This window comes from Hoplias malabaricus, chromosome 12 (assembly GCF_029633855.1).
Source record: "Hoplias malabaricus isolate fHopMal1 chromosome 12, fHopMal1.hap1, whole genome shotgun sequence".
NCBI lineage: Eukaryota > Metazoa > Chordata > Actinopteri > Characiformes > Erythrinidae > Hoplias > Hoplias malabaricus.
In genome coordinates this window covers 26,072,856-26,090,298 of record NC_089811.1, presented here as the reverse complement: position 1 = coordinate 26,090,298, position 17,443 = coordinate 26,072,856, and the positions used below count along the sequence as shown (strand labels likewise).

Sequence of the window (17,443 nt, the reverse complement as noted above, 5' to 3'; positions counted from 1 at the left end):
GGCATCTATTGATATTTTTGATATTTGAATGTAGCTTTAACTGCTGCACCATTTAAGGATAAAGTGGCAAATCCACACAGGAAGCTAACCTCAGCTCTATCCAGGAGGCTGTAAATGTGGAGCGGGGGCTGCGATTAGTGTCTAATACAGCAACTTTAGCTCAGAATAGTCACATGTCTTTTGGTATTTTAAAGATTTAAAAGTAAAGATGATTATTATATGATTTGAAGAAAATCCTTCACACACATCTGTTTATCCAGTCCACTCTTTTGTCCTCTGAGTTGGAGTCCATGTAGTGATTCATGCATGTCTGCACAGCAAACAACAGCAGGTCTTTTGCTTAGAAACTCTTATCTTCACTGAATAGTGGGTCTGACACTAACATAGGTGCACCCACGCGAAGGTAGTTCAGGAGCCAAGTGGTGGTTGGAGATGTTTAGATTTGAGGCAGCATTGTTCTAACAAGCCTGCAGTTGATTTAAGTAAGGAAGCCAAATCTGAACGGCTTGTGTAATTCTATGTTTTGTGACCCAGGAAGCCCACAAAAAATGACTGTTTTCTTTATTGTGGGTTGGTAGATTCTCTGGGTATTCAAATGTATGAAAAACAGTCTAATATGTGCTCCTGCGAGCATAGAGAATTGCAGTGGAACACAGATCATAAACAAACACACCAACAAAATATGAAATTAAATACAAAAAGGGATGTGTATAAGTTTCAATGAACAAACTGTAATAGAGTGAAAAGTTTCTTCAGAACTGTTGCTTGAGTAGAAAAAAGTACAACAGGTGCTACAAGAAATCTGAAATGATGCCCATGTGCAGATTACTGCTTAGTATAAACATTACTGGAGTTTACTGTCCTTGAGAGGAAGATATCCTGTGTGGACAAGCAGTCAGACCTGCAGAGTGCCCAGGCCTTTTAAGAGATGCTGAGAGAGAGAGTGATCGATCGCTCGCTCATGCACGCGCCAGCAGTGTATTCATGGACGTAATCTATTTGAGCTATTAGTCGGATTATTAATGGAATATAAGGATGCATGTAAACGTGGCCACTGTTTGTGTGAGGCACATTTCAGAAGCCGCTTTTTATATAGACATTGTGTCTGCTTGCCATAGAGAGTGAGTTTAACCAGTGCAGCACTACAGCAACATTTCTAAAACAGCCCAACCTATTTTATATACAGTGATCCCTCGTTTTTCGCGGGGGATGCGTTCCAAGACCACCCGTGAAAAACGAATTTCTGCGAAGTAGAGGAAAGAGATTTTTTATGTATTTAACTGGTATTTGGACTTTTAAAACCCTCCCTGTTACTGTTAACAACCCACCATTTGCATTAAACAGTCATTCGATAATGTTTTTCAGCTGGAACTACATGTGATATCCTACCAGTTTCTTTAATAGAGTAATTCAAGCTGTGATTTAGCGTCAGTAAATTTCACTCGGATGTGGACATGACCAATACATGTACTGTACGTAAGAAATACTTGTAAATGATATATTTTGTCACCTACAGGCCTAGTCTAATACATTGTAAATATTAATGAAATATTTTGGCTATTCATCTTTCACGGTTTTCCTAGATTTCCCCTCAATATCCGTGATATAGCGGCCATAAGCCCCCTTGAAAAAACCCACAAAGTAGCGAATCCGCGAAAGATGAACCACAAAGTAGCGAGGGATTACTGTATGTGATAATATGACATTGGTAAAGGACATGAACTCACTCAAGATGTTTAAAAGTGCTGTTGTGGTGATGTATGGGAATACTAGTGTGCATATGTTTACATGAAATATATAGGTAAATGAAAACAGAGCTTTTATTGTTACAGAGGTAACTCAGGTACAGGTCTCTATCAAAATGTTGGGTTTGGAGCCTACAAACATCACTCAGGAACGCACGGTGCAGGTTTCCTCTGTGGGACAGTAAAGAAATTTATGTTTCAGTGTAAACCTTGAAGTGAGCCTTGCCTAAAGCCATGTATTTCGTTTATAGTCTGGCCATGACTCTGTGTGTGTCTGTGCTTGCATGAAGAATATCTTCCATTTATGTACTTCATTACTACCTGTTCTATTCATACAGAAACATTCTTTGATATTTATGGCCTTCTATGTATGCTAGGACATAGAACATCTTTGCTTTGTACCCAGTACAATGAGGTGGGATGAATGATGACATGCCTTTGTCCCCAGGGTGTCCCCACTGCAAGAATGCCATCCCCCACTTCATTACAGCTGCAGAGCTTTTCAAAGATGACCGCAAGGTAGGACTCATCCCTGTTGTGGAGATTTCACCCATTCTACATGAGATACATGTCTTTTAGAATGACACTCTCTCTCCCTCTCTCAGGTAAGATCAGCATCTGATAGACACCGGCTGCTGAGACTTTTTAATCACTTCTAATCACTTTCTCAGGGTCTTTTTTTCAGCTCTCTGTCATCACAGTCTTGAAAACATAGTCACCTTCACTGCTCACTGGCTCATAGTGTGGGATCAGAAGAAGTGCACAGCAGTATGTACATTACATGGCCCAAAGTCTGTAGACCCCCACTCACTCTGTTTTTCTAAAGCTGTTAACTGGAAGTTATCAGGAATGCTTCACACAGGATATCAGATTATTTCCATTTCCTGACAATCTGCTGTAAGAGCGTAGTGAGGTCAGGTACTGATTAAGGGTGATTAGTTCTGGATTACAAACCCTAATCCAGCTGATCCCAGAGGTACTGGGTGGAGCGGCATTGCTTCAGAGATCATAGTTCCTCTCATCCATATCAAAACAGTCAGCAATTATTTAATATAAGCTACACTTTACAAATATATAGTTTGGAATATATTCATGTTGAATTATATATTAATTTGCTAATTATATATTTTCCTTTCCATTAATCACCCAGTACATTAATGTCTGACATATGTGGTTTTGATACAAGCACAATAGTACATAAAGAACATCGATTTTCATTAATAAAGCTTCAGTCTGTTATTTAATGTTTTGTAACTTCTATAACATTGACAAAATTATTACTTGGTGAATATAACACTATTAACCAACTACTTCAGTAATTATATTGTGTAATATAAGCTCACAAAGGGTTGTTGTTTCAATGGTTAATTTTATATAAATCTGTTCTCAGTTTTTAAGCTGTGTTTTGAGTATTTTAATGTGATTTATACCGTAACATTTCACGTTCCTCATTTTTGTCTTTTGTCCCTTTAACTCGAATTCTCCTCAAATCTGACTTGAAATAGCTGACTCACCTCTAATCAACCTTTAGAGAATATTTCATTTGTCCTTCCTAACTGCAGCCATTCATCAATGGCCCCAAAACCGAGATGTTAAATTGTTGTTTGCAAATAGCTGGAATACATCACGCATAGCTACAGGCAGCCTTAATCTTCCAACAGCTCTTAAGTTTGTACTTATGCATGATCGTTATTCAAATGAATGGAATTTGGAAAGCTGCCTTGCCAAGGGTGCAGTGGGGCTGGCTGACTTTAACCTTGAGTTCCAGCGAACGCCCTGACGGCCTTCAATGGCACTGGGAGCCTTATAAGAAACAGATTATACAAATGATGTGTCTAAAGGTCTGAAAAGTTATTCCGAAAGCTCCATCTGCTGGTTTAATTCTAGAACAGGCCTCTAAACAGCAGTTACCTTAAGCACGATGCTTTACTTTCATTAAGCTGTGATGTGCTTGATCGCTTATGTGGTGGAAAGGGGAAATGCATATGTCTGGGGAGTCTTCCTTTTGGCAATTGCTTTCTTGGTGTGGACAGGTGCCAACGTCTTTTCAGATCCGGATCAATAGAGGGAAAGCTTGTGCTGGATTCTGTGATGGAGCATCGAGAGAACCCCTTCATCACACAGGAGCAGGATTTAATTAATTTGACTTAATTAAATCAAATTAAGACCCAAACTGTGCTTGAATTGAATGATGTTTATTCAGAGCTTTGGTTTCCTCTGTATAACCATCCCTCATTTCTCCCTGGGTTCATCCTTCTTCTGTTAGTGCTGCCCATTTTGCTTCTAGATTGTGCACTTGTTCATGGGTACAGCTGCCTAGGGGCTCAACTTTCCTTTCTCCCAATTTATAACACAGAACCCCTTGTCCATTGGTTAACAGGGTTTTGTTTATAAAAGCAAACAAGTGCTTGCAGCCCAATTAATCACAAGATCCTACAGTGGAGAGGAACAGTTGATATCAGAGAGTAAAGTTTGGTCAGGGCTGATATCCTTTCACTGGCTGGACTGAATATGAGCAAACACAAAAGTTCTGGCTTACTTATTTCAAAGAGTCTTTGTTGCAATAATAATGAACCTGCTGCATATATCAGCTTATTTAATTACCTGTGTGCCACAAGGCTTGTTGTTTTCTTTAAAGCTTATAATTAATACCTGATGTGGATCCCAAGATCTTAATTAATGATTTTCCAAGTACAGATATCTGCCCTTTGCCAGCACACAATGGATATGTGAGAGTTGTCTCATTCCCTGATCATTCTGCGGCTCTCATCCACTCCAGCCTGAAGCTTTTTCCAATGCAGTCTGTGTTGAAAAGGGTTTTTGCTGGGACAAATGGCCAGCTACCTTTTGAAAATAACAATACATTTCCTTGGTTTGTGAGCTCTGATTATGGCTTCTGACCTGATTTCCAGATGTTGTAGTTGGAAGTTAGTTTTCATCTTAATTCCCCAAAGCAAATATAACATCCTTGTTTTACATCTTGTCTGGAACCGCTTTGATTTGCCCGACTGAGCTTGACCCTCGCACAGCTTTTTTTACACTCTATGCTCTTTTGAGTGACTCATAGTTATATAGGATTTCAGTGAATGTGTGTCCTCAAGCAGGAGCATACCCTTTTTTCTAAAGAACTGCCACCATTGCCCAGGGCTTCGGATGACCTCCATTACTCCATCAAGAACAGAAACACGATATGTCTAGATCTTGATGGGATGCGACCAGATTCTGGAAAAAAAACAAAAAAAAAAACACTTTCAGATGTTGTCAGCCTATCAATATCTTTTTCATACATTTGTGCTTTTATTCTACGAATGAGAATGTTCACATAAAGGTTTCACCTGATCGATTCATATTTAAGACACCACTGTATTGCTGTGATTGTAGCCTGTCAGATATGCTTGCCATGACAACAGAAGCCTAATGGCTTGATCTTGGTCTTCCTCTTTGTTTTCATTTCTGACTGACAAACTGTAATTATCACATGCTGGCAAGAACAAAAAACACTGCTCTATTACGAAATGGATTTTTATTCTGAAGCGGAGAGCAAAATGGACGTCAAGTGTCATTTATGATTAATTTGTACATGTTTCACTAACTTCACGTGTAGCAGCGCACCAACCTTAATCTGTTTTGCTTTTATAATGTAATATATTTTTAATGACCCCTGAAAATGAACCAGCAAAAATGTTCATTTAGAAAGGTAGCAGGTTAAACAAAAAAAGATTGTGGATATAGTATGGAGCAGTTCACCATGCCCAGTGGAAAGTGTTTTCTAGAGGGTTATGTAGCTTTAAAACAATGACCTGTGGAGGACAGTTTTAATATCTTTGAGCTGAGTTGTGTTTGTGATCCAGAACTGAACATCCAGCATCAGAACCTGACCTGACACATACTCTTTGGCCATAAAGAAGGGACAGAGTCCCTATTGAGACCCGTCATTTCAGAAGCAGGACTGTGAGAGCTGGTATCTACATACGTTTGGCCCTGTCCATAGTAATACTTTGATGTATGCTGAAAATAATACTACACAACATGATTGTAGCTTACATTTTTGGGGTGAATTCAAACTGTATAACAGCTGTAATTTTCCCCGTACCAGTTAACTCAAAAGAGATTTGCCGTATTAGCCGCGTCAGCTAACGATATCTACATCATTGCCTCATGCCTGTGTGTGATTGGTGGATCTGTCGGCTCTCTTAGCGAAGAGTAAATCATCCCCTGAGCCCCACGGTCTTATCAGGCCTTAAGGGGCTTAGAAGAGTAAACAGGCAAGCCGTGAACAGACAGCACAATGTTTCACCACACCAACTACATTCTGCACACTGTAATTTTACACACAGGTGAAGCACACCCTTCACAAATCAGGATTACCTGCAGGCAATTAATTCATAAACTCGCCTGGCAGTGCTGGGTAGGACAGGTGGCAGTGGACAGATGCATGGAATTGGATTTGTTTCATATTATCTCACTAAAATGGTTAATTTCTTTTTTTTTTTTTTTTCAGATCGCATATGCTGCTGTGGACTGCACCAAAGGCCAGAACCATGAGCTGTGTAAACAGGAGGGGGTAGAGGGCTACCCAACCTTTAATTACTACAATTATGGCAAGTTCAGTGAGAAATACAACGGCGAGAGAGGGGTGAGTTTTTCCGTCTTGCTTCACAGCTTAGGTTTCAAGATGTAAATTATGTTGTGTGGGCCTTAAAGCCACTGTCCACTCCTTTTAAAGTATGTAAAAATTCACGTGAACCCTAAAGATATTCTGTGGTCTAAGCATTGACCAGTGTTATATTCAGTTCATGTTTAGGTAGCAATGCAGTTTCCGAAAGCTGTTTTTAAAAACCCAAAAGTCCCTGTTTGTTGCCTGCTTTGAGCAAGGGCAGGTCAGATCGCAGAAAGATTGACAGTGGCATCACCATGGCTGTGTAAACAGAGTCTGGTCAGTTGGGGAGCGATTACACTAGTGAGAAGAGCCTGGGTTTGGACGCCACTGCAGCAGACAAACTGAAAGGCTGTCTCTGATATGAAGAATACACACATACTGTGTCCCCCGTTAAACTGTACTGAGGACAGGTGAGCTACACTTCCCCAGTGCACTCTTACATTTCTAAAATATTCGAATTCTAATTGCATCTGTTTCTACGTTCCCACACATGCCATACTTAGACCTGCCCAGCTGCAATCCAAAAGAAAGATTGTTTAAATACCCACAAAAGACAAAAATCTGCATGGTTCTTTCTGAGCTGCTTTAGAGCACATGCATCTCAACACATAGCTATATCTCTTAGAATTAATGTATGGAAATGTGTGGACAGTGGTTATAAATTTCTCTATAATCGTACATGTTCTCTATTCAGACCTTTCTCAGATATGATATTTTTATAAGGGCCTAACTGATATCTTAATTCTGTCTAATGAGCCTGCCCAAATTAAATAATTCCTAGGCTTCAGTAATGTGCCTTTATATATTACATAAGAAAAGTGCATTCAGGAATGTGATGTTGAAGAAAATCAGAAAGGTCTGTTAGATGCAAAGGAACCTTTTGGTTTATAATTCAGCTTTGCAAAATGCATTGTCACAATATAATGTTATTATATTTGAATATCAAAAAAACATTATTGTTACAGAATGTGTGACAATGATCATTAAACCAGAAATGATCAAATTAGTTTAAAGCTATAAAATCTCAGTTTCTCTGCCTGAACAGTGGATATTTCAGAGAGCACAGTGACTGTTACCATAGCAACATAGCCAACCATGGGACTTCTTTCATTATTTTTAAGCTTTTATTGTCTGCCAACCAGCACTGCTTTTATAATGTAGATGTTTCATTATGACATCCCTTTACTGTCAAACATCAAATAATAGAAATGTACAGCACAGTCTCAGAAGCTCTGAAATTATTAGTTTATTATAAACTAATATTACTGAGTGGTTTTGGCTGTGTCCACGTAGTAAGGCGAACCTTCCGTTCCAAACTGCTTGCCTTGATTTTGCTGGATCCTGTTACCAAGTGGAACCACATGCTAATCAATTCTGCCAATATATTTTGAGGCCATAAGCTAAAGAGCTTTGAAAATACAGGAAAATACAAAAGCAGAGGAAGGGAAGGTTAATTTAATCTACAAACCCCAATTCTAGAAAAGATGGGACACTGTGCAAAATGTAAATAGAATTTATTTGAAAATCATTTAAACTCTATTTCTAATAGAAAATAGTACAAATACCATATTTAAAATGTTGAAACTGAGAAATATAATTTTTGGGGTTTTTTTTTTAAGTAGGCTTTTAATTTAATGCCAGCACATTTCAAGAAATTTGGCATGTGAGGCAGCTAACAGTGGTTTGTCGCTGTATCCACAGATGGAAGATAAAGTTCTGTAATGCTAAGAATTAACCTATATATAAATATATAAACATGATTGGGAAACACCTCCACATTCTAGGCCCAAGCTCATTTAAGATGGACTATGACAGAGGGGCGATCCGGGTTGTTATCAGTGCGCAGTTCTGCAAGTGCAGTAGGGCACCTGGCATGGGTGAATTCAATGTAAATTATATATGCATCATGCTGCCATTAAATAAAAGGCAATTCATAATCTGCATGGGGTAAAAATGAACAATTATTTCCCAGATTCAACATTTAAAATTGAAATACATGGTTTAAAATAATGTGTATTCAGTTTTCATTTATCCAGGATTGCAAATGTTTCGAAAATGGGGTTTGTATTAGGGCTTGGTTGCTGCTGTACTCATGTAAACTGAAAGTAATAGGCACAAAAGTGGATTTCATACTGAAATTTGCAACAAAGGCTGCAACTTTCTTTTCTTTTCTCCATGCACACTGTATGCAGGAAGCTGGCTTCACTGGGTTCATGCGAAGCCTAAGAGGTCGAGATCAAGAGAAGGTGGGAAAGCGAAAAGAGGAGCTCTAAGCTTGTGGGTGTGGCCATAAACAGGAGAGGAGCCTGTCATTGCACTGTGACCTGGGCAGGGACCTCGCAGCACTGATGCCACACACTTGAGAACCTCAGCTGAAAAAGAGGATATTTTTATATACAGCCGTGCCCTTACGTTTGTAATACCAATGTTCAACCATGAGACCACTTGAGACTTTGCTTTGTTTTTTTCATAGATATGTTGTGGATGATTGCTCCCAAATACTGTGACAGTTAATGAAACTACAGCTTGAATCTATGCAATACTGAGCACTCACACCCAGGATCTTTGTGGCTGCTGTGTGAAGAAGACACTTCAGTTACCCAGTCATCCAGTTCTATCCTTGTTATCGCCAGTCTCCATCAATGCTACTCCCTATGGTGTGAAGAGGAACCATATCTGTACAGTCACACAGTCAAATATTTTTGTACAAACATGTAATGAGACATCTCAGCCTTGAGAAAGACCACAGGGGAGGAACATGTAGCTCATTTTTGTGGCCTTAAATGTTTGAACACATTTTATGGTGCAGTGCACCTGGGACATAAATCATTGATGTATTGGGGCCAAATTTACAGCAGAGCTCAGACATTGTATGTTGACGCATTTAGCTTATTATTCCTTGATTAGTTGTTGTCAGCTGTTGGAGAATAATGTATGAAACAAAACTGGAAAATGCCAAAAAAAAAAAAAATAAATGGTACGTATTAGCTGTCAGTGATAAAACAATTCCAAAAATGATTTCAGAAATGGTTGTTACTCTAGTTTGCGCTAGATTCTACCATCTCAGTACATTCACTTAATTATTAAATTGTTAAAATCTCTAAAAAAATAAATAAATCTATAAATAACCACTACATTCGTGATTTAAACCCAAACCTTAGGCCTAGTACAGTCCAGCCTAGTCTAGTCTAGCCTCTAACTTGTATTTCCATAAGTGTACATTCCATTTATTGTTTTCATTCCATGCATTGGTTAATGACTAATGCAGCAGCCATTTTTAAGGACAATGTGTGAAAAATCAATAATGCTTAAGTATGGTTTTTGTATTAGTTTTGTCAGAACAGCTGTTAAACTTTTCCACCCTTACCTAAAACATCAACTAAGAGTCAAGACAGGTTCTTTGTCTTTAATTTGCTTCTTTGTTTCTTTCAGAGCCACAAGCTTGATATAGTTGACAAGCCATGTAAGTCCATGGTCCCTAAAATCATTATTATTAACACAGATGGCTATTAAATTATCCTTGGAGCTTGAAATCTAAACTAAGAAAGCAAATTTGGAAACCACACATCTGTGTTTCGAGTAAGAGGAAACGGCATGCATTTCATATTCTGATGAACTAGTCCTCCAACTCGCTCATCTACCTCCTGAGAGGAGAATTTATCTGGGAATAAAGGATAACAACAGGTTAGATTTACTGTATAAAAAGAAATATTTTCACTTTTCATATATCCCAGCCACTTATCTCTGAAGTTAACCAGTAACTGAAGTTAAGTTTTTAAACTCAGATGCCACTGTGAACCATAACATATATTCATGTTTTCATCATTTGCTATTGTAAAATGTTAATTTTATGCTACAAGTTTTAATGTGAAATTCTGCTTACTGGATTTGTTCATTTCCCTTATAGAACCATATATAACCCAGTTATAAAATAGCATGGGGCAGTGGGATTTTCATGCTATATCTGCTGGTTAATGCTGAGCATATATATATATACAATGCTGAAATATTGTCGCTGTCCAAAGAAAAACCACTATCTCCAAAATGGCAATTTTACAAAAGTAGGCTAAAACATTGTTTACTTCTAATGTGAGTTACGGTGGTTTTATTCCAGGAAACTTCTGAGCATTTCCATTGGTCCATGATTTATGAAAGTTTCACACATTGCAAAGGACACCTGTTTTGAAATGATTTAGAAAAATAAAAATGGAGATACATGGGTTGGATTTTGACAACGATGATTTGCTGTTTTTTTTTTTTTTTTTTTTTTTTTTTGTAGCAAGAATTGTCACTGGTGAAAAAAGTTTTTTTTTTTTTAATATACATACTAATAATACTGTTGGACATATGTGACAGTACAGTAGAACTCATATCAAACAAGTGTGGCATTGAAAGCATGCGCTCTCCAGTCTTCAGCAGACTAACTGATATAGAAACCCTCAGCATTATCTCTGTGACAACTTTGCTACTGTGCTGGAAAGTTCCTGCTCAAGGCAGTATACATATTTAATAGGCTTATCTGTAGCTGAACTTGTTCTATTATTCAAGAGTTTGATTCTTTCATAATGAATAAAGTTCTCAGGGATAGCGAAACACAATTAAAGGGAGTTAGCGTACATTGTAATGTACATTTCAACTGGGTAATTCAGAGTTTGCGTTGACGAATCCTGAATTGTTTACATTTGTCTTTGGGAGATGGAACAGTGTGTTAACAAGTGATAAAATGATCCAATATACATTACCTCACCATATGATGGCAGAAAGTATTAACTCCAGTGAGCCAAGGAAAGCTGAATATGTCTGCTTCATGTGAAGCGATTGTGTTGGGATGGCATGAGGGTGAAGTGTAATCACAAGTGCTAAATTCATATCCGTCAAACAGGTGTATTGCAACTGCAGCTAAGATGCTCAAAATGACATCACTGACAACTTAATATTGTCAGTTATGTATCAACATGGCTGAAACAGGAGAGCACTCTAGCTCAGCACTACCTTTCTGCTACAAATAATTTTTTTCCTGTTAGCTTTATTTTATTTTTTTTCTTGTCCATATTTCGTGGTCCAAGGGTCTATGTACCAAAGCATTTTTTGTGGAAGGGAATTCTGCTTTGTCTTATCCCAAAGGTCTCTTTTTTGGGAATGGTCACATTGATGCCAAGAACTCACTTTCGCCTTTCTTGATTTATGTACCAGCCATATGTACAGTTTTACCCCATGAATGAACACTTGGTAAAATAAAAAGTCCTACATTTCCAACAACTATAATTGTTATTCTCCATATCCAGATGGATTGGTATCTTTGTTTTTTCCATTCTCTGACTAGACTTTTATCAATCTTATGTGGAATACAAAAATGTGTCAATAATGTGCATGAGTGCCATGTTTATTACTGTCCAAACCTAAGAGATTTATTTCAACATTGACTGTTTTTAATTTTGCTTGATTCGTTTTACTTTGTCGATTTACCTTCTTAGCTTATCACAGGTACAAAAAGCATGAGGCCTCCTTCAATTTAGTATCGAACTGTAGTTTTGTGCAGTTTATTGGCACCCCTGCACTTCTCCAGGAAGCCACTGCAGTTGAAACGTTGGTTTTCACATGTTTATTTCTTTTGTCTGCACTGCAACAACACAAAAAAAAAAGATATCTGTCTATGCAGAACTCCACAAATGGACTGGACGAAATTATTGGCACCCTCATTTAGGGCTGTGCATTCCAAATATTTAACGATTATTCATTCATTATCTGTAACTGCTAATCCGATTCAGGGTTGCTGTGGGTCCAGAGGCCTACCTGGAATCATTGGGCGCAAGGCAGGAATACACCCTGGAGGGGGCGCCAGTCCTTCACAGGGCAACACAGACACACCACACACTCACACCTACGGACACTTTTGAGTCACCAATCCACCTACCAATGTATGTTTTTGAACTGTGGGAGGAAACCCAAGCGGACACGGGGAGAACACACCAACTCCTCACAGACAGTCACCCAGAGCGGGAATTGAACCCACAACCTCCAGCCTCCTGGAGCTGTGTGACTGCGACACTACCTGCTGCGCCACCATGCCACCCCTATTTAAAGATTATATAAAATAAAATGCAACCAAAAATTGCAAATGATTTAGTAAACAGTGTTTTGCACACCCCACAGAGGCTCACTGTGATTGAGTGTTCTTCCGGTGCGGCTTCATTCTTCCAAACAGCACAAGTGCAAAACTAAACTCCTCAGTTTGCACTCATGACAAATGTTTATGTAGGACTCTTGTTCGGTCAGCCCAGGCATTTAAGTTTCATTTTTGTGGCATTAGCTTTCTTAGTATAGCTTTTCTACATTCTTTGTTATTGTCTGTAATACTCAACATCACTCATCAGTTATTTGAAGAACCTTCTACAACATTGAGAGGCAGCATATCTCTCTGCCATTTTTGTGAATGGTTATGACAGAGCATGGGAATCACATTTTTGTGATCTGGAAGTAACCTTTAACTCTACTTCCTCATTCGGGACTAAGTAGCTGTGCAGGAAGTTTTAGCGGCTGAAAATAGAACTTGTCAGACTGTTGTAAGCAAGTCTGGTGCTGTGCAGTGTGCACACCATGCTGTTGTTTTCTAAGCCAGAGAGCTGCACTATGTCTTCTGAATGACTTCATAAGATCCTGTGGTCCTTGCACACCCTTTAGAAACAATAACTGAAATGAATTGCTACCTGCAAACATGAATGACATATATCTCTACTGGAAATTTGGAATCCATTTCGTTCACCAGCTGCTCCAGGTCACTTATATTTAAAGGGTGCCTTCTCCCAACTGCTGTTCTGAGATCTCTTCACAGGTGTTTTGCGGGATTTAAATCTAGAATCATTGCTGGTCGCTCGAGAGCTCTCCAGCGCTTTGTCATAAACCATTTCTGAGCTCTGGAAGACCCATTACCTCTGACAGAGACCCAACATTGTGACTCTAGGCTCTACTATTGTGTTCCAAGTTTTTTGTCTTTTTTTTTACTTAAGATTTTGTCATGCCACAGTCAAATCTACTTCATTTTAACATTGTTTTATGTTGTGTCTTCAGGCCAGCTTGAATTTGGACAGAGATTGAGGTTCTTTAAACTATCAATTGTTGTCATATTTCATCAATTATTGTCTTACGTCCTCATCTGGGGTCAGCTACAGAGCCATGGTATGTAAGCTTCTTAAAGACATTGCACAAAGTAGATACAGGAAAGTTAATATGGAGATAGACTTTTAGCCTTGAGATTGTCCATGCTGTTCCAAAATGTTGGTTCACAATCTCTGAAAACAATTTTCTCTTTTTCTTTTCTCCATGTGGTACTGACAGACCATTTAACCTGTGTGCAGGTGTAATATCTATATTATCAGCACTGGTTACACTACTGACTTTAAATACAAATTAAACATGCATCAAAGGAACATCCAATTAAGTCTTACAAATTTTAAAAGGTGCCAATAACTATTCAAAAACTGAGTTCTGTGCGTAATTAATTCAGATTTGACTTGTTGTTCCAAAGCAAGCAAAAGAAAGATATATTCAATCATTTTCTGAAACCTATTTATCCTGGTCAAGGTCAGGGTGGAAAGCATCCTGGACACACCTGTGGCTAAAATCCCAGAGCAAACCAACATGTTTTTGGCTTGTGAGCAGACACCAATGAAGACACAGGGAGAACACACCAGACACCTCGTGGGCAGTGACCCAAGATGAGGATAGAACCCAGAACCCTGAAGCTGTATGGCAGTGACCCTACTTGCTGTCCTTTAAACATGAGTGTGTGTGTATATATATTTTTTTAAATCAGCCAAGATATAGCATGTTATATAGTCAATAAATACTGTACATGTACTGAATGATTTACAAATGGATCAAAAACAAAACCTTGCACCCATGGGAAATGCAGGTATGTATAGTTGGAGAACTGATTGAGGTATTTCTAAACTGCCTTAATACAATGACCTTGAAGCTTTATAAGCTTCCTTGAGTTAATGGGTTGTAATCCTAAAATTGGGTGTTTTTAGACAGTCATTAATTAGATGTTTAGCCATCGATTAAATGTAATAGTGATGAATTGGATATTTTAGGCAGACATTAATTATATTTGTGACCCATTACCTGCATACAAATTAATGTGCCCAAAAAAGGATTTTGCTTAATGCCATAGAAGAAATATTTTAGTTTCCTGAATAAGTTTCCAGTGACTGGAAGTTTTATTAATGAATAAATGTGAGTGTAAAGTACTACTGTAATTATTTTAAGAGCCAAAAAGGAATCTGCTAATTGCCACAGAAACTTTATATCATGTAAATCTTCCTCATATTTACAATCAATTCACTTTTTTCAACATGGTTCTTCTTTAGCAGCTTGCAAAGGACCATTTTTGATACCTTTTCTTGAAAAGTTTACTTTATCACCAAACCTTCTCCCTGAGATCTACAGTGATTCCGTTTAGTTCCAATCTCCCCTGAGATCCCAGAGAACTCAAGTCCACAGTGACCACTTATGTACAGTTTGAATCTACATTAAACAAGCTACAGAAAAGCAGCAGTTTTGCTCCTGTTGCCATTAACAGAAACAAGCAAACTCCATCCTTGTGGGAAGAGAATAGCTGAAAGAAGCAAGAGTAGTTTGCCACATTTAAAACTTGAAGCATGAATCACTTTGGGCTGATTATGCTGCTGCTCATGGAGAAACTCCTGCTGCTAAAATGCATATAATGTCTGAGAGGAGCTGATTAATGCCTTGGAGAGTGAGCATAGGTGCCTACTCCATCAAAATTACTTGAAGGAGGACACTGAAGGAGGCCGGCTATTCCCTCTCAGCTGGGTGCACCCCTCTGTGCTGAAACTGTGGGCGCAAAGGAGGCAAGCAGAGAAAAGAAGTCAAAATGAACAGGAATAGGAAAGACAAAGCACCATTGTGTGTCCAGAGAAGAATTAGGCCTGGTTATGAGACACTATTTTCACTTCCAGTGATTAGGTTGTGTCCTTGGGTGCTGCTGGTGGAAAAATGAGTCCCATCTCTATGACCTCAAACTCCAAGATGTGAGGAGCTGTCTTAATCCAGCAGACTGAATGACTGCGTGACCAGACAGGGCTGTCTGACGGAACAAAAATGAACACAGGACAATCCAGCAGACTGAATGATTATGTGACCCGACAGGCCCTTCAATTACAGTTTCGTTTTCAACAGCAGCTTTTGAACGACTTTTGGATATTTACAAATGGATAAATGTACCAGCAGCAAGTTGCCCTTTATACTGTCTTTGAGACCGACAGAAAGTTTAAGTGTGATTTTTCAGCTAAACCAATGTGTGCAGGACAGATACTCTGCAGTCCAGACACAAAAGTGGATAGTTTTAAATCTAGTTTTTAGTTTACTACATAATTTGAAAACTGCAGCTGTATTTCACATTTTCTGCCAATTTTGTGATTTATGGACCAATAGAAATGCTCTAGAATTACTTGGAATAAACTTAAGAAGGTTTTACTTCTCCTATTAAGTTACTATTCTGGAGATACATGTTGTTCGTTGGACAGCGACAGTATGCAACACAGTTTTACTCATCAGATCAGCGTTGATGTGTCTTTGTTTATTTGAGTTTTCAACAACTGTGGACAGAATTTTCTCATTTTCCCACCCTCGGGATACTCACATCTACAACATTATTATGACAACCAATGTGACAATGGCAACAAATTCTACAGTAGAACAGACTTGCTCACTTTTAACTTGCAAACTAAAATAAAAGTTCCAAAATTGTACTTGGCTTCTATGTTTTAAGAGGAAAAGAAAAGAACACACTAATGCGCAGCAGGTAGTGTCGCAGTCACACAGCTCCAGGGGCCTGGAGGTTGTGGGTTCGATTCCCGCTCCGGGTGACTGTCTGTGAAGAGTGTGGTGTGCTCTCCCTGTGTCCGCGTGGGTTTCCTCTGGGTGCTCCGGTTTCCTCCCACAGTCCAAAAACACACGTTGGTAGATGGATTGGTGACTCAAAAGTGTTCATAGGTGTGAGTGTGTCTGTGTTGCCCTGTGAAGGACTGGTCCCCCCTCCAGGGTGTGTTCCTGCCTTGCGCCCAATGATTCCAGGTAGGCGACCCTGACCTGGATTAACCCTGAAGTGGTTACAGATACTGAAAGAATGTATAAAAGTTTTATTTTACTACAAATGTAAGTTTCAAACATTCAGACGGAGTAACAAAAAATCTGTAAGCATTTGCTTAGTTTGTAAACAAGAGTAACTTTCTAAGATTTAGATTTTTTAGTTTTAAAAAAATGTAGCATATAAATCTACCACACAACCATTCATTTCTTATAATTTCATATAACACTATGGTTTATTGTACATCTGATATTTGTAACCAAACCTCCTCCACATGGCTGAATTCCTCCACCTCAGAGCCACTTTCTACCATGCTTCACTGTGCCTAAATGTGTCATGTAATGAATGTATGCTATATTATCTGTAACTAAATGATGTCATTAAATAAACAAGTCAGAATATCACGGTTATCATGATATAGATTTTTTAATCATTTTAAAATAATGCTGAAAAATGATTATAATATCAGGAACGATACAATATGGCCCAGCCCTAATAACTACCTCGTTTCAAAAATATCCAGCCAACAGCATCTTGCAGGCAACAGTCAAAATAATGTACACTTCTTGACAAACAGTCCATACAAACTCCTTTTCCTCTCAGATCGGAGTTTTGCAGTGAAAGTGCTTGGATATATCTCTGTCCTGTGCTATACTTGTCTTAATTTCTGTTGCCTCAATGCCCCATATGCATTGCTTCTGTTTACCCTTCTTTAACTGCCCTGCATGTGAACACCAGACGTACTTGTTCCAAATTTAAATGCTGCCATGTATGCATCAGTCTGTCACAGTGCTGTGAGCTGAAAGGCATTAGACATACTGTTCCAAGAGCAGGAAGATGTTCGGTTTAATCCGTCTGCCCTCGAATGCAGAAGTGGTTATAAATTGTACTGACAATCGCAATATATGTCGAACTGTTTTTAGTCTT

General features: G+C 38.6%; 1 protein-coding gene across 1 annotated transcript in view; it reads left to right on the top strand.

Annotated features, from left to right (window-relative positions):
- Positions 1-10,724, top strand: part of pdia5 (protein disulfide isomerase family A, member 5) — a 72,453-nt gene extending 61,729 nt beyond the window's left edge. Inside the window, exons 15-17 of the mRNA XM_066686136.1 lie at positions 2,194-2,264; positions 6,247-6,381; positions 8,598-10,724. Coding sequence (XP_066542233.1) covers positions 2,194-2,264; positions 6,247-6,381; positions 8,598-8,678 — 287 coding nt within the window. The 3' untranslated portion in view covers positions 8,679-10,724. The remainder of the gene's footprint in view (positions 1-2,193; positions 2,265-6,246; positions 6,382-8,597) is intronic.
- Positions 10,725-17,443: the final 6,719 nt, after the last annotated feature.